This window comes from Limanda limanda, chromosome 12, assembly GCF_963576545.1.
Source record: "Limanda limanda chromosome 12, fLimLim1.1, whole genome shotgun sequence".
NCBI classification, from domain to species: Eukaryota; Metazoa; Chordata; class Actinopteri; order Pleuronectiformes; family Pleuronectidae; genus Limanda; species Limanda limanda.
The window spans coordinates 24,852,208-24,876,196 of NC_083647.1; the positions used below are offsets into that span (position 1 = coordinate 24,852,208).

Consider the following 23,989-nt stretch of genomic DNA (forward strand, 5'->3'; position numbering starts at 1 on the left):
GGACACTTCCTGGTTAAACGTGTGTGGCGGGACGCCCGGCGCAGCAGTAGTACACTGCCTGTTTACATGTGTGTGGCGGGGCGCACGGCGCCCGTCGCGGCAATAGTACACTGCCCGTTTAAACATATGTGTCTAATGTTAAGTGTATGTGTTGTTAAGTGTATGCTTTGCTCGTTACCGTGGTTCAGTGTCGCGCCGGTGTTTGGGGAAGGCGAGCAGTCCGGAAATACGGATATAAATAGACGCTCACACCGGAAGTGAACCCGCATTTGGTTTAAGTTTGTTTAGGCTGTTATAGGAATATTGAGCTATGCCTTCAAGTAATAATTGTGTTAAATATGTTACCGTACATTGTTCCAGGCATATGGAACTAAGTTTATTAGCTGTAAAAGCTTCTGTGTTTTTACGGACCTGGAACACCCCTGTGGAGAATGTTGTATTGGTTTGTTCCAGTGGTGGGGGCGGGGTTAGATACCATTTAAGCCGGACCTTCAGTATGTGAAGGGAGCTGCAACTGAGAGGACGTGAGTCTGCGAGCTCCCTAGAAATATTTTCACGGAAAGTATATTGCTATTGTAATCGTTTATTTGGGCCATAGTGCTTATTTGTTTTCTTATTTTCAAGTGTTTATTTTTTTTTGCTCTTTTGTTTTATTTTATATTTTACTGCCTTGTAAGCATTATTTTGGTAATAATAAAATACCCTCTTACAAACGGCATCTCCAAGTACTCCTGAGAGTGATTTCCAACGTGCTCAGCCGCTCATCGTCATACCTACCTTTAACACCTACATACAGGGAAATACAATAATCCAGACGGGAGGTTATGAACGCATGTATAATTCTCTCTAGGTCTTTTTATGGTAGCTAGGCCTTTACCTTTGCTATTTGTCACAATTGAAAAAAGCTATGTATTTTAAAGATTGATGCTAGGGGCAGCATATATATAGAGAAAAGGACAGGGCCTAGAATGGATCCTTGAGGTACCCCACATGTAAGTGGGGCATTCCCAGAGGAGTGTTCACCCAGGTGGACAGAGAAACTCCTATCTGTTAGGTAAGACTCAAACCACCTGAGTGCTCTGCTTCTTTTGTTTCGGATATTAAGATTCCTCTCGAGAGTCATTTGAATTGTTTACACACATTTCACACTCTATATATTTGCTTGAATTTGATTTATCTATATTTCATATTAATTTAAAGTAGAGTTTACAATTAAACAGTATAATATCAAGACTCATTTACATTTTATGTAATAAGGGTTTGATAACGACACCATAGAAATATATATCAGCTGATGTGTTAGTATCAGAAATGTTTTATATCCCCAATATCAGTATCTCCACTACATGCACTTCAGATAACTATTATGAATCCTGTCTCTTAGATTCTTTTGAGTCGTATCAGAGTTGTAGAGAGAGCTTCTCAGTTAGCGGAGCGTTCAAGACCATGACTCACTTTGTGGAGAAAACAGAAAGAAAGTCTTGTCTACTGTCAATCGCCTTTTAACAAACACAACATCTACACACTAGTTTTGCTGTGGAAGAGTTAACGCTGTGTATTGGCAATTTTCTGTGAATCAAGCACAAAGTCATACAGTTGTCTTTCGGTAAATTTAATCCAACATCTGCAGATGGACCCAAAGTACACATCACCTTCCATTGGGTATCTTATTACCCTATTTGATGTTTTATTAGGGTGGGAGACGTTATCTCTATTACTGGACAACACTCCTGGAGTGACACGTTTGCTTAGGAAAACATAAAGTGAACTTCCGGTGGCGCGCTGCAGATATGGCAGCATAGTGACTGAGCTCCGGGCATCAGCCTTAAATTCAATCATCTTTACTCATTAATACTACACACAAACAAACAAATTACATCTCGCTTCGACGATGAACGGGGACAAAGGCAAGAAAGGAGGATATGGACTACGCAGTAACTTTGCAGGAGAATCCCAGATGGAGGCCGAAGCTAGCGAAACTCGAAAACAAGATGGAGACCGCAGAGAGACCGAAATTTTGGATTCAATACGCACGGCGGTGAGTGAAGTTATGACTAAGGGAATGGCAACGCTTCAGGCCGAATTGAAGAAAGACCTCTCAGACTTCCGCACATGCTTCAGGAAAGATATTAAAAAACAAATGGACGAATTTGTATCAGAAGTAAACCGGAAAATACAAGACGTGACAGGCCAAACTGAAGGGGCAGTGGAGCGCGTAGGCCAGATGGAGGAAAACTTGCTCGTCATGGAAAGATGGGACATCGGAGTCAAAGACACTCTCACCCAGCTGCTCACTAAACAGAGGGCGCTACAGGAAAAAGTGACCGATCTGGAGGGGCGCTCCAGGCGTAACAATATCAGGATCTATGGCATCCCCGAGGACGCAGAGGGCACGTCAGCAGTGACTTTTATTGAAAACTTAATCAAGACGGAGCTGGGGAGCGAACTCGGCTGTGAACTGGGGATTGAGCGTGCGCACCGCGCCATGGCACCGAAACTGCCACCGAGTGCCCCGCCACGCTCTATGGTGATTTGTTTCCTCCAGTTCTCTGTAAAAGAAAGATCCTTCACGCCGCCTGGAAAAAAGAGCTCCGTGTCCAAAACAAACGGGTGTACTTTGACCATGATTATGCAACGGAGGTGCAGAACAAAAGGAAAGAATATATACCCATCAAGAAAATACTACGGGATAATGGCGTGCGTTTTCAGACTCCACTGACAAGAAAGCGTGTTTTTTTTTAAACGGGCACTGCAACGTACTGCACAAGCAGCAGAAGACCTGCGGAGGAGAGGATACAAGGTGGGCGAGATCCCCGGCGGCAGTACCAAGAGCAAAGACATTTCGGAGGAGACGCTGGCTCGGCTTCTACCCTGGGAGACAGCGGAGGCCCGACCCGGCGGAGAAAAGCACCAGTTCCAGAAGCAGATTCGGGAGAAGCTGAAGGAGTACCGCAGAGCGGAACCGGAGGTCACAGCATGGGATGAGTGAGACATTTAATCATAATTTCCCCATTATCTTATTATAATGATGTTCAGTTAAAACATAGGCTGATGCCACGGGCAACAGACACAGTCACCAAACTCTCTTTTTTTTCCACCACTGAGGGCCCCACCTTGTGGCCAGCCCCCTCACTGTCTAAAGCGACATGACAGCTTTTCTGATGGAAGTTCAGTTCACTGTTCTACAAAGTTCTGTTCTATATTGTACGGTTTATTACCAAAGGTCCGGGGTGATACAAGAATGTTTCAAATGTACGACTGACGCATTATCAACATTATAATATACTGTCTCTAAATGTAAATGGGCTGAATAACCCGGTCAAAAGAAGCAATATGATAGCTAAAATAAAGAGGGAAAAGATAAATGTGGCATTTTGGCAGGAGACGCACCTCTCAGGTGCTGAACATGAAAAACTTAAAAAGATGGGGTTTAGAAACACTTTCTTCTCATCATATAAGAAAGGAAAGAGAAAGGGAGTAGCTATATTGATCTCAAATGCTGTCAAATTCCAATTAATATCTCAAATTAATGACAGAGAAGGTTGATTCGTTTTGGTAAAAGGAAAAATAGACCAGAAAGAAGTAACATTATTTAATGTCTATGCTCGCCCTGGGAGCAATATAACCTTTTTCAGAAGGATATTTGAACTAATTACATCACAAACGTATGGGACTCAAATTTATGCAGAAGATTTTAATATACTTCTGAACCCTTCTTTAGATACAACCAATAGAACAAGAAGAAGGAATTTGACTGAAAAACGCATAAACAAAGTACTTAAAGACTTAGGACTTATTGATGTATGGTGGGCTCTGAATGGCTCAACTCCAGGATATACTTTCTACTCTGCAAGACACACAGCCCACTCAAGGATCGACTATTTTTTCATGTATAACAAAGATCTACATAGGCTGAAATATTGCAGAATAGATCAGAGGGATCTGTCAGACCACTCAGGGATTCTTTTAACTTTACATTTAGATGGTAGACAGCGAAAAACTTTGCGGCGACTTAATAACGGTTTGCTAAATGACCATACCTTTAGAAATTCAATGGAGAAGGACTTAGCATTATACATGCAGGACAATAATAATGAAGAAATGAACCCCAGTATATTATGGGACGCAGCTAAAGCTGTTCTCAGGGGGAAGATTATAGCCAGGACAGCTGCACTTAAAAAGGTGAAAACCCAAAAATTAATTGGTTTACAGGAAAAAATGAGAGACCTGGAACAAATACACATAACAAATAAAGAACCCTCGATTATACAACAAATCAGACATACTAAACAGGAAATAGATAAAATATTAGGTGGGGAAGTGGAGAAAAATATAAGATTCATGAAACAGAGATATTACGAGGCTGGCCCTAGGGCTGCAAAATTGTTGGCTTGGAGGCTCAGAAAACAACAGGCAGAAAACATTATCCACAAGATTAGAGACCCTACTACAAATAAAATGACTAATAATTTGGACGGCATACAAAAAGCATTTGAAAGATATTATAAATCTTTATATTCTCAATCAGAACAGGTTGATAACCACTCAGCTGCTGAATTTCTGAGCTCCTTAGACCTTCCCACACTAGGTAAAGAAGCTAATGATAAACTCATCTCACCAATAACAAAGGAGGAAATAAGTAAAGCTATCTCAAGTTTAAACACTAACAAATCACCTGGCACGGATGGCTTTCCTCCAGAATGGTATAAGTCAATGAAAGACCACCTTCTCCCTCTTTTGGAGTCCAGTTTTAATTATATCCTAAAAGGAGGCTCTCTCCCTCCCTCCTGAAGAGAGGCCTTCATATCTGTGATCCCCAAAGAAGGTAAGGACAGAGCAGACTGTAAAGGGTACAGACCTATTAGTGTTCTAAATTCAGACTATAAATTGTATGCTACCATTTTAGCAAAAAGAATGGAACCTGTAATGCCCTTGCTAATAGACGAGGACCAAACAGGATTCATAAAGAATAGACAGACACAGGACAACATAAGAAGAGCCTTGCATACCATCGAACAGATTAACAAAAACCAAATTAGTGCCATCATGCTCAGTTTAGACGCTGAAAAAGCTTTTGATTCAGTTGGGTGGGAATTTCTGTATTTAGTTATGAAGAGATTTAACTTTAGTAAGGATTTTATACACTGTATCCAGGCACTTTACACCTCCCCCACTGCGAGAATTAAAGTTAATGGCAGTCTGTCTGATTCTATAACTTTACAACGTGGTTGCAGGCAGGGCTGCCCCCTCAGCCCTAACCTATTTAATCTATTCATCGAACCTTTAGCCCAAGCAATACGTCAGGAGACGGAATTGGGGGGTATATCCATGGGAGGAGAGGAATATAAAATAAGTCTGTACGCGGACGACGTATTGATCACAATAAAAAATCCTAATTCAGGCCTGCCTCTATTAATGAAAATGCTGAAAACATATGGGGAATATTCAGGATATGCCCTAAATGTACATAAAACACAGGTTATGACATTTAATTACACACCTACAGAAGAACGTAACGTAATGTATAGTTTTAATTGGAACGCACCCTTTATAAAATATCTGGGAGTGAATCTGCCTAAAGACATGTCAAAATTATTCAATATTAACTATAACTGTATTAACAAGAAAATATATGATGACCTTGATGGGTGGAGCCTGTTGCCTCTTGACTTTGGTAGCAGAATTAGATCAATAAAAATGAATATCCTCCCTAGGTTATTATATCTCTTTTTATCATTGCCAGTGGAAATTCCTCTGAAACAATTTAGAGAGTGGAATAAACATATTTCACGATTCATCTGGAATAAACAGAGGCCGAGGGTTAAATTTTCCACTCTTCAGCTTCCGGAGGATAGGGGCGGCAAGGCCCTCCCATCTTTAAGGGACTACTATTTAGCAGCCCAACTGAGACCTCTTATATATTGGTGTAATTCTTCTTATGTAGCTAAATGGAAAACCATGGAGTTATCACTAACAGATGCACCAATACAATCACTGCTTGGTTGTGTGGGAATGGAGAAAAAGATATTACATACGGAGAGCCAAGACCAGACCAGATGGGCATGACTTTTACAGGTACTTACAGTTCCGGGATTATTTTTGTAAAAAGCTGAAAAGTTGTAACCCAGCGGAGCCACCAGCGATTATTCATATATTTATGGATGCATACAACTCTGGGAATATTAAAGGACTTATAAACAAGTTATACCACAGCATTACCTCATTGAAGAAGGATTCTACAGACTATGTGAAACAACGATGGGAAAAAGAGTTGAACGTTGTGATAACAGAGGACATGTGGCTGAACGCTTGGGAAACGCAGTCATCCTCCACCAACTCTTGGACTTGGAGAGACTTCTGTTGGAAAAGCTTGATTCGTTTTTTTATAACTCCCAAGCAAAAGGCCAAACAGACTGGTGCACAACTGGCCTGCTGGAGAGAATGCGGAGAGGTCTTTGCTGATCATGCCCATATTTTTTGGTCTTGCCCCTCCATCCAGTCTTTCTGGAGAGAAGTGGCACAAATCGTTTCAAAGGTCCTATGTTTCAATATGAATTTATTGTTCACAACTCTCTATCTTGGGAATATGCCAGATGGGTCGAGTAAAGCTGATATATACCTACTTAGGTTCTTGCTGGCTGCAAGTAAAAAGGCCATCACAAAATGTTGGCTCCAGAAAAACGCTCCCACTACAGACTCTTTTGTTAATATTGTAAAACAATTACATGTACTAGAGCAAATGACTTATTCAATCAGACTCCAAAAAGATTTAGGTGAAAAACGATGACAGAAATGGCAAGCCTACTTGGCCAATGAGTGAGACTGTATGTACGTACTGGGTTTGATACTTTGTCTTTTGGATTTATTGATCACCCCTGGACCTTGAATTTTGGTAATTGTTCAATGTTTTGTATTTGTGTTTTGTTTTACCTCCCTGTACTAAAAGATGAAAATGTTCTATAAATAAAGAGCTTAAAAAAAAAAAAAAGAAAAACATAAAGTTCTGGCTTTGAAAGGCCATAGATTTAAAGTCCCTGAGCAATAATCGTTAACCCTAAATTTAATCCAAAGTTGGCCTTTTAGATAAAGAAGTCTGTTCATGCAATCATCACATACAAAATGCAAAATTTCCATGACAGAGGTTAACGAACCCAACAGTTACATACACACCTGTCGAGACTCTGCCTTGCCGTATCGCATCTCGGTAGCAAAGTGCTCACAGTTGTAAGTGACAACGTTGTACTGTAGCTCGCGGCCCACCATCGCACAGGCCTCCTTCACTACGATGGAAGGATCACGAGCGTTGTACTTGTCATCCAGCAGATTGTTGATGTGTTGATGGTGTTTGCCGACCATATCTGTGAGCTTCTCACGCTTCACATTTCCGATGCTGCTGCTTGAATTTGCCAACGGGCCAGATGACTGACCACCTGTGTTTTGAAGAATAGCCAAACATAAAGAACAAGGAGGCAAAGAAAGAGGAAAGGAGGAAGATGTCATCGTGAAATAAACTTCATGTCCATGTTATATTCTAACGTGAATATAGTTATCACTTCACTCACCATCTGTATCTAAATGAACCACTTCATTCTCTCCGATGTAGACGGCCCAGTGCTTATAGCCCCAACAGAAGATCTCGATCAGGTCTCCTGGATTTCCATTACACTAAAATGAAACACGAAATACAAATTGTATTATATAATTATTATATTATATAATAAAGTGGACATGTAGTGAATGTAAATGTGCAGTGATCAAAGTGCTCTTCATTGTGGCTTCCTGTTGTATTTGTTTGTGTGCACGAGCACGAGGGTCATACGACGACACAGCCCTGACACAGGTTGACGTACGAAAGAAACTCGACTAATGTATCAGGACTTGGAGGAAAGTTTACTTGAGTTGTTTTCACAACTTAAAATCTGAAACCAACATTGTTTCCATTTGATAGGTTTAGATTTGGTTTCACATTGTCAATGTCAATGTCAATTTTATTTATATAGCACATTTAAAAACAACTTGGGTGACCAAAGTGCTTTACAGGTGGAATGGTACGACCAAAGAACAGTAAAAACGTAACACATTAAAGTTCAAGTAATACAAATAAAATAGTTATTAATGTAAAATAAAATTATAAAACAAAATAAAATATAAGAAATAAGATAAGAAAATGAAATCAGCTGCGATGAAACGTTCTCAACTCGAGGAGAAAGCCTAGGAGAACAGGTGTGGTTTTAGTAGTGATTTAAATTGTGTTAGAGAAGAGGCAGATCTAATGTGAAGTGGTAGGTTGTTCCACAGGTTTTGTGCGGCTCCTGCGGAGGCGCGATCACCTCTTGTTACTAGTCTTGTCTGAGGTTTGTCGAGGAGCAGTTGAGTGGCTAATCTCAGTTCCCTAACTGGAGTGTGCATAATGAGAAGTTCTGATAAATAAGACAGTGCCAGTCTGTTAAGAGATTTAAAAGTTAAAAGTAAGATTTTAAAAACGATCCTGTGACAGACAGGAAGCCAGTGTAGGAGGCGCAACTTGGATGTAATATGGTCTCTCTATTTTGTCCTAGTCAGCAGGCGAGCAGCAGCATTTTGGACTTGCTGCAGGCGTTTAATGGATGATTTGTCTAAGCATACATACAGGGAATTACAATAATCCAGACGGGAGGTTATGAACGCATGTATAATTCTCTCTAGGTCTTTTTATGGTAGGTAGGCCTTTACCTTTGCTATTTGTCACAATTGAAAAAAGCTACTCTGACTACTGATGAGATTTGCTTATCAAAATTAAGAGCTCTTCAAAAAGAAAATCAAGACTCTTTACAGTTGAGCGAGTATAAAGGCTGCATTATGCTTCTACGTATCCGTTTCTCGGAGAGGGTTGCACGGAGAGCGGAGAGTCTTTTTGATTTTTACTTCTCCGACGACTCTAAGTTGAAATCAATTCACCGCCAAACCCATAGGTGGCGCAACGGAAGACGAGCTCAGAGAAGCCCACCCCATTTCTGGGAAGAAGAAGTCCACGTGTCTCTGTTTACATGTTAGCTCGCCTCCCACACACTGAACCATGGCAACTAACAGAACTAAATAAAGTGACACCCAGCGGGTCAAAATGCTAATGTAATCGTTTCTTAGCGCAGCGGTTCCCCGGTCTTGTTTCCGAACTGTGTTGCTAATTCCACAGCTTGAAGCTCTGTGTAGCTTGAAGCTAGACAGAGCTAGCTAGTTCCCCTCCCAGCTAGCTCCCCCCCCCAAGCTTCCACACACAGTCAGCAGGGACTCCTGACACTAACTACTTCATAGTGTTTGCTTCTAACCTGACGGTATTGTAGAAACAGTGTCATGATAGAAGTGGAATTAAAGTCGTGACGGCGGGTTTTTGCACTGTTACCACCGCAGTTAGCATGGTGACTAGCCCGCTAGCCTAGCCCGCTAGCGCCGTTTTGAAAGCTCTTTTTAACCGTATGTGACCGTGCACACATGCCGTCAGTGCTCTAACGAGCCACCGTCAGCCGGACAACTCCGCTGGCTTAACACACACGTCACATTAATCGTAGAATCGTAGTTGTGTTTGGGTTTATTGTCAAGCAGGAAGTTTGAGGTCCGGAAATGTGAAATCCGGAAATTACATCGTAGGGAATTAATGTCGTTCGCGGACCAATCACAGCCAAGGGCTGTCCGTGGGGTCTCCGAAATAAAGACGGACAGTTAGAAGAATCAGAGGTGCACGAAAAGCTGTCCGAGGCGCTCGGAGAGGGCGGTCTTATCTGTCCGTTTTGATTTATTGATTTATCTATATTCATATTAATTTAAAGTAGAGTTTACAATTAAATAGTATACTATCAAGACTCATTTACATTTTATGTAATAAGGGTTTGATAACGACACCATAGAAATATATATCAGCTGATGTGTTAGTATCAGAAATGTTTTATATCCCCAATATCAGTATCTCCACTACATGCACTTCAGATAACTATTAGGAATCCTGTCTCTTTGATTCTTTTGAGTCGTATCAGAGTTGTAGAGAGAGCTTCTCCGTTAGCGGAGCGTTCAAGACCATGACTCACTTTGTGGAGAAAACAGAAAGAAAGTCTTGTCTACTGTCAATCGCCTTTTAACAAACACAACATCTACACACTAGTTTTGCTGTGGAAGAGTTAACGCTGTGTATTGGCAATTTTCTGTGAATCAAGCACAAAGTCAAACAGTTGTCTTTCGGTAAATTTAATCCAACATCTGCAGATGGACCCAAAGTTCACATCACCTTCCATTGGGTATCTTATTACCCTATTTGATTTTTTATTAGGGTGGGAGACGTTATCTCTATTACTGGACAACACTCCTGGAGTGACACGTTTGCTTAGAAAAACATAAAGTTCCGGCTTTGAAAGGCCATAGATTTAAAGTTCCTGAGCAATAACCGTTAATAGGGATGGGCATTCGATTAAATTGTCTTAATCGATCGTCGGGAGAGTTAATGACGAATTTTCGATTAATCATTCATATTTTTATATTAAAATTCACTATTTATGGGCTGTTAAAATGCAGTGAAAATAGAAAAAACACTCATTGAGGTCTTTATCACAAGATGAACAACTCTTGTGGCAGTTAAACGGGATCAGTTCAATGGTTACACTTGTAAATAAGCGCTGCTGTCCTCTTCAGCCCGGCTGAGCGAGCAGCTAGCGGCTAGCAGCTAGCTGCTGAGAGCTAGCTGGACTCCGCGGCCCTCGACCTCTCAATCCCGTGGTTGTCGCGTCCTCACTCCCAGAACCCCTCCACCAGACCCGGCCCTGTCCGGGTCCGAAGCGGCTTGCTTTGGAGCGTGTCTCCGCTAGCTCCGGCGGCTGGCTCCGGAGCTCGGCTTAATGTCCGCATCTACAGTCTATGGTCCGCACGCGGACCCTCAGTCTACGGGTAAGGGAACCCGTACAGACCCGGGTCTGGGTGATGACATGACAACAACCGGACTGAGAGGTTGAGAACCGTCAAATCCATCCAGCTCCCAGCGGCCAGCCGCCGGTCCCACAGCGGGGCTTGTAGAGTGTCCGGGCTGCTTCCTACAGCTGATAACGTCGTCACTGTGCTGCGTTCAGGCAACTCGGATATTCTGCACTCCTACTCATGCGCTCATGGAGACGTATAGCTTCGCAGTGTTGGCAGTGAACGCAACAGAATTTCGTCGAAGACAAAATAATGTCGTCGACAAAATTCTTTATGATCAATTAATCGATCGTCGATTAATTATGCCCATCCCTAATCGTTAACCCTAAATTTAATCCAAAGTTGGCCTTTTAGATAAAGAAGTCTGTTCATGCAATCATCACGTACAAAATGCAAAATTTTCATGACAGGTTAACGAACCCAACAGTTACATACACACCTGACGAGACTCTGCCTTGCCGTATCGCATCTCGGTAGCAAAGTGCTCACAGTTGTAAGTGACAACGTTGTACTGTAGCTCGCGGCCCACCATCGCACAGGCCTCCTTCACTATGATGGAAGGATCACGAGCGTTGTACTTGTCATCCAGCAGATTGTTGATGTGTTGATGCCGTTTGCCGACCATATCTGTGAGGTTCTCACGCTTCACATTTCCGATGCTGCTGCTCGAATTTGCCAACGAGCCAGATGACTGACCACCTGTGTGTTTTGAAGAATAGCCAAACATAAAGAACAAGGAGGCAAAGAAAGAGGAAAGGAGGAAGATGCCATCATGAAATAAACTTCATGTCCATGTTATATTCTAACGTGAATATAGTTATCACTTCACTCACCCTCTGTATCTAAATGAACCACTTCATTCTCACCGATGTAGACGGCCCAGTGCTGATAGCCCAAACAGAAGATCTGGATCAGGTCTCCTGGTTTTCCATTAAACTAAAATGAAACATGAAATACAAATAAAAATAATAAAGTGGACATGTAGTGAATGTAAATGTGCAGTGATCAAAGTGCTCTTCATCGTGGCTTCCTGTTGTATTTGTTTGTGTGCACGAGCACGAGGGTCATACGACGACACAGCCCTGACACAGGTTGACGTACGAAAGAAACTCGACTAATGTATCAGGACTTGGAGCAAAGTTTACTTGAGTTGTTTTCACACCTAAAAGTCTGAAACCAACATTGTTTCCATTTGATCTGTTTAGATTTGGTTTCACATTGTCAATGTCAATGTCAATTTTATTTATATAGCACATTTAAAAACAACTTGGGTGACCAAAGTGCTTTACAGGTGGAATGGTACGACCAAAGGACAGGAAAAACTGCTACTGCAGGGGCGTGGTCACCTCTTGTTACTAGTCTTGTCTGAGGTTTGTCGAGGAGCAGTTGAGTGGCTGATCTCAGTTCCCTAACTGGAGTGTGCATAATGAGAAGTTCAGATAAATAAGACAGTGCCAGTCTGTTAAGAGATTTAAAAGTTAAAAGTAAGATTTTAAAAACGATCCTGTGACAGACAGGAAGCCAGTGTAGGAGGCGCAACTTGGGTGTAATATGGTCTCTCTATTTTGTCCTAGTCAGCAGGCGAGCAGCAGCATTTTGGACTCACTGCAGGCGTTTAATGGATGATTTGTCTAAGCCTACATACAGGGAAATACAATAATCCAGACGGGAGGTTTTGAACGCATGTATAATTCTCTCTAGGTCTTTTTATGGTAGGTCGGCCTTTACCTTTGCTATTTGTCACAATTGAAAAAAGCTACTCTGACTACTGATGAGATTTGCTTATCAAAATGAAGAGCCCTGTCAAAAAGAATACCAAGACTCTTTACAGTTGAGCGAGTATAAGAAGCCAACGGCCCAAGATTGTTCACATCTTGCAGTTCTGATTGTCAAAAAACGATAACCTCAGTCTTATTGTTGTTTAATACGAGGAAGTTTGAATCCATCCATTAATTTGCGTCATTTAGGTAGTCAAGGAGTAGCTGCGTTGATGTCTTAATTTTGTTGTTCAGGGGCTAGTAAATTTGAATGTCGTCAGCAAAACAGTGAAAGGAGACATTATGTTTTTCAAAGATTGATGCTAGGGGCAGCATATATAGAGACAAAAGGAGAGGGCCTAGAACGGATCCTTGAGGTACCCCACATGTAAGTGGGGCATTTCCAGAGGAGTGTTCACCCAGGTGGACAGAGAAACTCCTATCTGTTAGGTAAGACTCAAACCACCTGAGTGCTCTGCTTCTTTTGTTTCGGATATTTATATTCCTCTCGAGAGTCATTTGAATCATTTACACACATTTCACTCTATATATTTGCTTGAATTTGATTTATCTATATTCATATTAATTTAAAGTAGAGTTTACAATTAAACAGTATAATATCAAGACTCATTTACATTTTATGTAATAAGGGTTTGAAAAAGACACCATAGAAACATATATCAGCTGATGTGTTAGTATCAGAAATGTTTTATATCCCCAATATCAGTATCTCCACTACATGCACTTCAGATAACTATTATGAATCCTGTCTCTTAGATTCTTTTGAGTCATATCAGAGTTGTAGAGAGAGCTTCTCAGTTAGAGGAGTGTTCAAGACCATGACTCACTTTGTGGAGAAAACAGAAAGGAAGACTTGTCTACTGTCAATCGCCTTTTAAAAAACACAACATCTACACACTAATTTTGCTGTGGAAGAGTTAACGCTGTGTATTGGCAATTTTCTGTGAATCAAGCACAGTCAAACAGTTGTCTTTGGGTAAATTGAATCTAACATCTGCAGAGGCCTTTTAGATAAAGAAGTCTGTTCATGCAATCATCACATACAAAATGCAAAATTTCCATGACAGAGGTTAACGAACCCAACAGTTAGATACACACCTGTCGAGACTCTGCCACGCCGTATCTCATCTCGTTGGCAAAGTGCTCACAGTTGTAAGTGACAACGTTGTACTGTAGCTCGCGGCCCACCATCGCACAGGCCTCCTTCACTATGATGCAAGGATCACGAGCGTTGTACTTGTCATCCAGCAGATTGTTGACCTGGTAACTGTCATCGCCGACCACATCTGTGAGCTTCTCACGCTTCACATTTCCGATGCTGCTGCTCACATTTGCGAACGAGCCAAATGACTTACCACCTGTGTGTTTTATAGAAAAGACAAACAGGAAGAATAGGGAGGCAAAGAAAGAGGAAAAGAGGAAGATGCCATCATGAAATAAACTTCATGTCCATGTTATATTCTAACGTGAATATAGTTATCACTTCACTCACCCTTGATAACTAAATGAACCACTTCATTCTCTCCGATGTAGACGGCCCAGTGCTGATCGATCCAAGGGGAGATCTCGATCAGGTCTCCTGGTTTTTCTTTAAACTAAAAAGAAACATGAAAGTACAAATATAAATAACAAAGTGCATGTGAAAAAAGGTTGTGTTTCGTTGGGAGAAAACTAACGAACCCATTGATTTGATTAGTTTGTTGGAACTCTATCATCAGTTTGATTTTACTCTCACAAAAGCATTAAATCATCAGAGGTGAAGACAACAAGAAGTTCTGTTGAAGTTGTGAAGAAGTTCAGGCAGTATTAAATCAGAAAGACAAAACTGTTACGATACAGGTCGGGGGGAGGGACCCCAGAGCAGAGTCAAACAAGGAGCACAGCGGTGGTGCGTTCAATGATGTTTATTTAGAGTGGGTCAAAGGAGATAGCCGGGGTTCTGATGGCTCCGGGAGCTTTTCAGCGGAGAGGAGATGCAGGCGGTCAGGATGACTGGGTGGCTGGAGGACAGGAGACAAACACGCGAGTTACCAGAGGTTCGCACAGGAGAAATCAGACGAGGAGACCGAGGTCGAATATCTACCAGGGTAGTGACAAGGACGAACTGGCGATGACTCGCAGCACAGCCAGGGTCATAGCCAGTTCTGTGTGTAAGTGTGTGTGTGTCTGTGTGTGTGTGTGTCTGTGTGTGTGTGTGTTTGTGTGGTGCGCCTCACCAGGCGCACCTGGCTCACCAGGTGCGCCTGGTGAGCCGGGTCATCTAACGAGATGTGCTGCACCTGAGGAAAAGGGGAGAAGAGAGGAGGAGGGGCACTGGAGGCACAGAGAGCTGTGATAAAAACTCTGCAGTTCTAGTTTTCACTCTGCAAACGAACCAAACCACGGTTCAGTTTGACCCTGAACGCCTCTTTTGGTCGGAGGAACCTTTCACACCTGATATTTAAATTCAGACAAAACTTAAAAGTCAAAGGGTCGTGGACAAACAAGGAAGGTGTGAAAGCGTCTTTAGAAACTAACCTGTTGTGGTTATTGCTCAGATAATTTCAAACATGTCTGAAAATGGATATTTTTACCTCCAGTATTTTTGATTTATTTCCATTACAAAGACCGAACTTCATGTTTATGTATTTTGCTTGTTGCTTCACGTTGTGTCACACAAGGACTTTAACTGTCAATAACTCACTTTAGTTAATAGTTAACATTTATTTATTTATTTATTATGTCAACCTTTTGACCTTATTTAGATTACATTTCTCTCTTTGTCTTTCACTTTCTCTCTTCATCCCTCTCTCTCTCTCTTTCTCTCTCTCTCTCTCTCGATGCATGCTGGGAGTGTAGTGCGTGAGCGAGTGTCGGAGCGAGTGCGATTTCGTTCTTTATTTGTCTTTTTTTGTTGTAAATGTTATATTTTTTCAATCACATATCACAATAGAGTCACAGTAGTTTATTTTCTGGTGGTTTGGGCTTTCTGCTGTGGGTGTTTTTCCCCTCACCAGCGTCTTGCTGGTGGCGTGGCTGCCGCCATGGCCAGCGCGAATTTTAAATCACTGACACGAAACACGGGGTGAGGATCTTTGTGAGTTTCCCCTGCAGCGTGGAGAGCACCGGGCTCGCTGTGGGGGAGAAGGTCGGTCACAGCGGCGTGGTCGTGTTCCTGGATCGGCTGGAGAAGGTGAATGCCGTGGTCGAGACAGGATCACCGTGAACGGTTGTTTTGTACAGGTACTGCCTTTGTCCCAGCCCGCTACCAAGGTGGTCCTGTCAAATGTCCCTCCGTTCATCACCGATGAGTTCCTCAGTAGAGAGCTGTCCAGATACGGGAAGGTAGCGTCCCCCATAAGAAAACTGTTATCTGGATGTAAGTCTCCATTACTGAAACATGTGGTGTCTCACCGGAGACAGCTGTACATGATACTTAACAACTGGAACGAGGAGCTCAACCTCTGCTTCCATGTGAAAGCAGATGATTACGACTACGTGATTTTCGCAACGACATCGGTGATGAAGTTCTTCGGGTGTCCGAGGCGGAGTGACCCGGCTCCGCCCGGTCTTGATGCGGCTGCGGGCGCTGGGGCGGGGGCCTCCGCTGCTCCTCCTCCGATACCGGAGCGACGGGCCCCCGCGGCGGCCGGTCCCCCCGGGGAGCCGGTCGCCGCAGGGCCGATCCCCGTGTATGAGCGGCCAACAGCTGCTCCACGGGCTTCTCCGCCAAGAGGAGGATGGATGCACCCGGACTGCAGACAGTACACCTGGTCCCACATCAGAGAGAGCAGGGTCTCCTCAGCCAGGCTAGACAGGATGTATTGTTTTAAACATCACTTTAATATTTTTAAAAGCTGCGCCATCATGCCAGCTGGTTTTAGTGATCATTCTCTGCTTTTATGTCATGTTTTTGTCAGGAATGTTTTACCGAAGAGCGCGTATTGGCATTTTAATTCTGTTTTAACATTCGATAAGAATTTTAAAGATGTCTTAACGTATTTTTGGGGTGTTTTTAGACAGAGGAAGGGCGATTTTAGCAGTCTTAGGCAGTGGTGGGACCATGGTAAGACACAAATCCGCCTATTGTGTCAACAGCCCACCCTCAATGTCACACGAGACGCCACCCGATCTATGAAAGATCTAGAAACCGACATAGTGGAACTAGAACATTTAAGTGAGTCCACCGGAAATCAAGGTTATATTGAAAGACTCAAAGAAAAAAAATGGCTTTAGCCGACCTGCTAGAAAGTAATGTACAGCAGGTCCCGTTACCAACACATTAGTGAAATGGATGCTCCCACCAGCTACTTCTTCAGTCTGGAGAAAAAAAAAAGGGCAGAGGAGAGTAATCCACACACTGCTCTCGGACACAGGGCAAGAGCTAATGGAACTGCGCTAGATAAGAGAGCGGGCTGTGAGTTTTTATCAAGCACTGTACTCTTCTCAGGAAGAACAGACAAGCACAGAGGAGTTCTGTAAAAATCTACCCCAGATCTCAGAAGAGTCCAACTCACAGCTCGCCGCCCCCTCCGGATGCAGGAGCTGCTGACCGCCCTGCAGGGAATGCAGGGACGGCGGGCTCCTGGCATTGACGGCCTGACCCCAGAGTTTTACAAAGCATACTGGGGCATTTTATCGCATGATATTTTACAGGTTTTTAATGAATGTCTGGTGTCTGGTTCTATGCCAGTGTCCTGCAGGAGGGCAGTTCTCACGCTGCTCCCGAAGAAGGGGAACCTGCAGGACATCAAGAACTGGCGCCCTGTGTCATTGCTCTGTGTGGATTACAAACCTCTGTCCAAAGCACTGGCCTCCAGGCTGGGGAAGGTTATGGAGCAGGTCATTCACAGGAACCAGACCTACTGCGTGCCCGGCAGGTCCATGGTGGACAATGTCCACCTCATTCGAGACCTTTTGGATGTCTCCAGTTCATTAGATGTTGATATATCCGGCAGGGCTGTGCCCTGTCAGGGATGCTCTACGCACTCTCCCTGGAACCTCTCCTCCAAAGGATAGGGTCCAGCATTTGAGGTGTGTTTTATCCTGGTTTTAGTGGCAACATGATTTTATCGGCTTATTCCGATGATCTTATTGTTTTTATTAAAGACCAGACAGACGTGGATATTTTAGCCAAAATATTAAAAGATTTTAGCGAGGCTTCGGCAGCGAGGGTCAACTGGAAAAAAAGCAAAGCCCTTGCTGTCGGGGAGTGGCCTGGCGGTCTCCCAGTGCTCCCCCAAAACCTACAATGGAAGAGGGAGGGAATAAAATACCTCGGGGTGGTTTTAGGAAACAATGATATACGTAAGAAGAACTGGGAGAACGTCACAGAAAAAATAGAAAACAGACTTTTAAAATGGAAATGGCTGCTCCCAAAAATGTCTCTCAGAGGGAGAGTACTGGTTTTAAATAACCTTGTAGCATCCCAACTGTGGCACCTTCTAATGTGTCTGGAACCCCCCCTGGCTTGCTTGCCACAATACAAAATAAAATAGTGGATTTTTTCTGGGGAGGGCTACACTGGGTGCCACAGGGGGTGCTGTTTTTAGCCAGGGAGGAGGGGGGGCAGGGCCTCATCCACCTAGCCAGCCGGACCGCCACTTTTAGACTCCAGTTCATTCAAAAATACCTCACAGGTCCAGCGGATCTGGTGTGGAGAGATGGGGCCAGCAGCATCCTTAGGCAAGCCAATAACCTGGGGTTGGATGATGCTCTGTTTTTAACAGATTCTAAATTTTAGAAACTAAGTTGGTCGCCTCCTTTTTATCAAGGTGTTGTCAAATCATGGGGCCTTTTTAACACAAAAAGGTGCCAAAAAGCAGACTCTCTGTACTGGTTGTTGAGAGAACCACTCGTAAATGGAGCCAGACTGGACGTCAGCAGCTCATCAACACCCGGCCTAATGGCAGCGCTGACCCGGTCAGGGACGGTGACCTTGCAGCAGCTGGTGGATGCAGTGGGGCCGGCACTCACCAACTCCCAGGCCCTGGGCTCCCTGCTGGGGCTGCAGTCCACCCGCATGGCCCAGAGGATCCTGGAGCTCTGGACCCAGAGGCTTTCCGAACGCGAAAAGGACCTCCTGGGTGCTTACCAGAGGGGGGAAACCGAAACAGATACCGCAGACCCCTACCCGGAAGTTATCCTGAGCCCAGGCCTGGGAGAAAAGACCGGCCCCCTATTAACTGAAACAAACAAACACAAACTAACGATACACAGAGCGGACAAAGAGACACTATACAGGAACTGTGTAAAAAGCATCCACCAGGCCGGACTGAGCAGCAGACCCCCTACTGTGTGGTCACGGAGGTGGGGAGAACATGGACCCAGCCCACAGTGGAGGACTTTATACAAACCTCCCCTCAAGAAACGAACAGGTGACCTCCAGTGGAGAATTTTACACGGCACCGTCGCTTCCAACGCTTTTATTTCTTATTCTTAATCCCACCATTTTTAGCAAGTGTCCGTTTTGCGACCTGCGTGAGACCATTTATCACGTTTTTACCGAGTGCAAGAGACTGAAAAGTTTCTTCGCTCTTTTAACTGCGGTTTTTAGTGATTTTAGCGTCACTTTTACTGAGAAGGTTTTTATCATGGGAGCTGCCTACAACAAAAATAATAAAGGTAAGTGGCAGCTCCTGAACCACCTCTCAGGCGAGGCAAAGATGGCAATTTACATCAGTAGAAAGAACAGGGTAGAGAACAGAGACGGGCAGGAAGCGGCGGCGGTGTGGGTGGTAAACCTCCGGGCCAGACTCTGACTTGAGTTTAGCTTTTATTCAATGGTGTCTGATTTCGAGTCTTTTCAAAGAATTTGGTGTTTTACTGTCATACTCTGCACCGTCACGAACAATGAGCTGCCCTTTCCACACTTTTTAACAGACTGAGTTTTTTTACATCAGCACTTTTTTGTTTATCTATTGAATAATACTGTAAGCAAGTGTTTTGTAAAATGAAGAAAATGTAAATAAAGTGCTTGTGAAAAATAAAAAAAATCTCTTTTTCTCTCTCTCTCTCTCTCTCTCTCTCTCTCTCTCTCTTTTTCTTTCACGTTCACTTTCTGTCTCTCTGTTCTTCTGTTCCTGAAATGCTCTGTTCAGTCATTATCAAAGATGGGAGGTAACGAAGAACAAATACTTTGTTCATGTACTTAAGTATATTTTTCACATATCTGTTCTTTACTTGAGTATTTATTTTCCTTACGACTTTTAACTTTTACTCGCTACATTTGAACACAAATTTCTGTACTTTGTACTCCTTAAATTCTCAAAACTGTCTCGTCACGTGAGCAGGAGGTTGGCGCAACGCGCATCTCTAGGCATGTCGCACCTCTCTCCCGCTCACTCGCGTGCCCGCTGCCTCGGGATATGTGCAGGCCCGGCGGCGTGTTTGCTGTCGGGGGTGGTGCGCAAGACCCTAAGCGTCAGGAGGTTGGTCGGGCTGCCTTGATCGACCGTGGTCGAGCAGGGTGTACCGGTTACGATCCCTCCGGAGGCTCACCTTCAGAAACTATTACGGATTATACCTCCCCTAGGTCAGGGGTGTCAAACTCATTTTAATTAAGGGGCCACATACGGCCCACTTCGATCTCAAGTGTGCGAGACCAGTTGTTTTTTTCACCGCCACCGAAACGCCTTCCCGCCCTGGACGGCGCGTCGCTCAAGCAAGAGGCGTGGCGCCGGCTGATACCAACATGAAAAATGGCGGCCCCCAGTGGACTGATTACGAATATCAGCTACTTTTATAGAAATGCAATTTATGTCTTTCTGTAATTTTCACCCTTAGCAAAGTCACCCGGCGGGCAGAACTGGACCCCCTGGCGGGCCATATCCGGCCCGCGGGCAATATGTTTGACACCCCTGCTCTAGATAGTCCAGTTTGATTGTCTTTTCGGCGCTCCTCCAGGTTATACTGTGGTCTATTAGCGTTCTCAGGCAGACACAAGAGGCACTTGTTTATTCTGTTTTGTTGGTTCTTTGTTGTCCCTACAAGTTCAAATGCAATAGTCCATTACTATTTGAACCTCAGCATCTAGGGTTCCAAATTTGTTAAATTATACAGTATATGTAGACATGTGAAATAAAATCTGAAGAGAACAATTTTGGGTTGTTTTGTGGCTGTATAGGCTATAAAAATCACTTTGCATTTTTAATTTTGGTATTTGTATTTTTATATTTGATACTTCAGTACATTTAATATGAGCGACTTTAAGACTTTGACTCAAATCTCCACTACATGCACTTCAGATAACTATTATGAATCCTGTCTCTTTGATTCTTTTGAGTCATATCAGAGTTGTAGAGAGAGCTTCTCAGTTAGCTGAGCGTTCAAGACCATGACTCACTTTGTGGAGAAAACAGAAAGGAAGACTCGTCTACTGTCAATCGCTTTTTAAAAAACACAACATCTACACACTAATTTTGCTGTGGAAGAGTTAACGAGGTTAAAGAACACAACAGTTAGATACACACCTGACGAGACTCTGCCTTGCCGTATCGCATCTCGATAGCAAAGTGCTTGCTGTTGTAAGTGACAAGGTCGTATTCTGGCTCGTCGCCCTCCATCCGACGGGCCACCTCCACTATGATGGAAGGCTTACGAGCCTTGTACTCTTCATCCAGCAGATTGTTGACCTGGCAACGGTCATTTCCGACCACGTCGGTGAGCTTCTCAAGCTTCACCTCTCCTCTGCTGCTCAGACCCTCAAACGAGCCAGATGACGGACTAACTGTGTGTTTTATAGAAAAGACAAACAGGAAGAACAGGGAGGCAAAGAAAGAGGAACGGAGGAAGGTGCCATCATGAAATACACGTCATGTCCATGTGATATTCTAACGTGAATATAGTTATCACTTCACTCACCATCTTTAACGAACGTAACCACTTCATTCTCTCCGATGTAGACGGCCCAGTGCTGATAGCCCCAAAGGAAGATCTCGATCAGGTCTCCTGGTTTTTCATTAAACTAAAAAGAAACATGAAAACACAAATATAAATGATAAACTGGACATGTAGTCAATGTAAATGTGCAGTGATCAAAGTGCTCTTCATCGTGGCTTCCTGTTGTATTTGTTTGTGTGCACGAGCACGAGGGTCATACGACGACACAGCCCTGCCACAGGTTGACGTACGAAAGAAACTCGACTAATGTATCAGGACTTGGAGGAAAGTTTACTTGAGTCGTTTTTACACCTAAAAGTCTGAAACCAACATTGTTTCCATTTGATCTGTTTAGATTTGGTTTCACATTGTAATTCATGGAGCGCACTAAACATTTGTCAGAGATACGTACGTCCTGTGGTCATCAGCTTCGTGGACTGAGACCAACCTTCACTTGACATTGATTAGATTGTAGACAACATGTGTTTCTGACATCCACGTGTTCAGGTGCTGTATTCACCAAGTGGTTTGAATAAAGTGCATGTGAACAAAGGTTGTGTTTCGTTTGATGGGAGAAAACTAATGAACCCATTGATTTCATTACTTTGTTGGAACTCTATCATCATTTAGATTTTACTCTCACAAAATGAACGTCCTTGTCGTTCAAGCATTAAATCATCAGAGGTGAAGACAACAAGAAGTTCTGTTGAAGATGTGAAGAAGTTGAGGCAGCATTAAATCAGAAAGACAAAACTCTGCAGTTCTAACTTTCTCTTCCTCTTCCTCTTCCTCTTCCTCTTCCTCTTCCTCTTTCTCTGTCTCTTTCACATTCTCTCTCCCTCTCTCTCTCTCTTAAAACTTAAAACAGTTTCACTGTAAAGGAACAAAAACTAAATCTACTGTAACTAATGAGCAGCAGGAGACTCACCGTTGGTGCCATGTCGTAAGCTCTTTGTCTATCAGCTTCTGTCACATCCTGTGTGGTGCACTGGATACTGCAGATCTGTACTTCCCCCAACTTCACAATCTATTCCAGTAAGTGGGCTGAGTTTCATTTCTCTAGAAATGTGCAGCAGCAACTCTGCATTCAGGTTTTAACCATTTTCCTGCAAAGTACAGATACGCGTTTCCAAAGTAAATTATATATATATAATATATATAATGAAGAATTGATCACAGCAAAACAAATGAGTACAATTTAAAAAATGGAAACATGTGATAAATGGCTTTTCTAAATATATTTTTTACATTCACAGTTTAGATTCAAGTCTTAAAATTAGGAAAATCATTTTCTCTGAAGAAATACTTCAATTACTTCTGATTCAAGGTCCAGTCTTTTAACTGTGTTGAAGGAACCACAACAACCATTTTCTCTCTAGTCTGCACAAGTCAATTGTTTATTTAAATAGTTTCAATCATAATCAATGTCGGCTGCATCAACTCAAACAATGGAGAGATCTTTCTTGTCATGTTTCTGTCTCATTAGTGCCAGTGTTGATGATGTCTTCTTCTTTTCTTCCTGTAGTCTTCCTCTTCCTTTTCCTCTTTACCGGAAATGCTGCTGAACAGAACTGCTGCTAAGACCCCAACTGCTACAGCACCTGTGATCAAAGCTGCTGTTTGAACCTGTGAGAGACAAGATGAGAATAACGGTTGTTATTTAATAATCGACAACCTCTAGGGTTAGGGTTACTTAGCTCTGCCACAGTCCCACAGCTGATCTCGATCAGGTCTCCTGGTTTTCCATTAAACTAAAAAGAGAAGAAACATGAAAATATGAATCAAAATAATAAAGTGTACATGTAGTCAATGTGAATGTGCAGTGATCAAAGTGCTCTTCATCGTGGCTTCCTGTTGTATTTGTTTGTGTGCACGAGCACGAGGGTCATACGACGACACAGCCCTGCCACAGGTTGACGTACGAAAGAAACTCGACTAATGTATCAGGACTTGGAGGAAAGTTTACTTGAGTCTTTTTCACACCTAAAAGTCTAAAAGTCACTATCCTCCATTAAATCAGAAAGTACAAACTCCACAGTTATATTTTTCACTCTGCAAACAAACCGAACCATGTTTCAGTTTGACCCTGAACGCTTCTTTTGGTCGGAGGAATACGGAGCAAACTTGTTGCATCACTTTGTGTCACACAAGGACTTTAAGTCTCAATGACTCATTTTAGTTAAGAGTTAACATTCATTTATTATCTGGACCTTATATCTATTACATTCACACATACGACAGCTAATCAGATAAATAACAAACTGGCTTTTGTTCCATGCAACATACTTTCCTTATTCTTAATGAACTGACAGCACCTCAGATCCTATCAGTGGTGCACACGTTTAGTTTTACTTCTGCACAGTCACACTTTCGATTTATCATACATTTTGACTTACAGGGATCGTGCACCCAAAAAT

General features: G+C 43.0%; 3 protein-coding genes across 3 annotated transcripts; all 3 read right to left on the reverse strand.

Annotated features, from left to right (window-relative positions):
- Nucleotides 1-7,158: 7,158 nt before the first annotated feature.
- LOC133015063 (phospholipase A and acyltransferase 4-like) lies at nucleotides 7,159-10,869 on the reverse strand. The gene is made up of 3 exons (XM_061082197.1): nucleotides 10,774-10,869; nucleotides 7,563-7,665; nucleotides 7,159-7,430 (listed from the first exon to the last, which is right to left on the reverse strand). Exons 1-3 carry the CDS (start codon nucleotides 10,867-10,869, stop codon nucleotides 7,159-7,161), a joined length of 471 nt encoding a protein of 156 aa, XP_060938180.1.
- A 33-nt stretch (nucleotides 10,870-10,902) lies between these two features.
- LOC133015065 (phospholipase A and acyltransferase 4-like) lies at nucleotides 10,903-12,003 on the reverse strand. The gene is made up of 4 exons (XM_061082198.1): nucleotides 11,989-12,003; nucleotides 11,769-11,871; nucleotides 11,371-11,634; nucleotides 10,903-10,934 (listed from the first exon to the last, which is right to left on the reverse strand). Exons 1-4 carry the CDS (start codon nucleotides 12,001-12,003, stop codon nucleotides 10,903-10,905), a joined length of 414 nt encoding a protein of 137 aa, XP_060938181.1.
- Nucleotides 12,004-21,151: 9,148 nt separating this feature from the next.
- On the reverse strand, nucleotides 21,152-22,512 carry LOC133015066 (phospholipase A and acyltransferase 4-like). Its single transcript, XM_061082199.1, has 3 exons — nucleotides 22,501-22,512; nucleotides 21,555-21,657; nucleotides 21,152-21,420 (listed from the first exon to the last, which is right to left on the reverse strand). The coding sequence occupies exons 1-3, from the start codon at nucleotides 22,510-22,512 to the stop codon at nucleotides 21,152-21,154; spliced, it is 384 nt and encodes a 127-aa protein (XP_060938182.1).
- Between the last annotated feature and the right edge of the window lie 1,477 nt (nucleotides 22,513-23,989).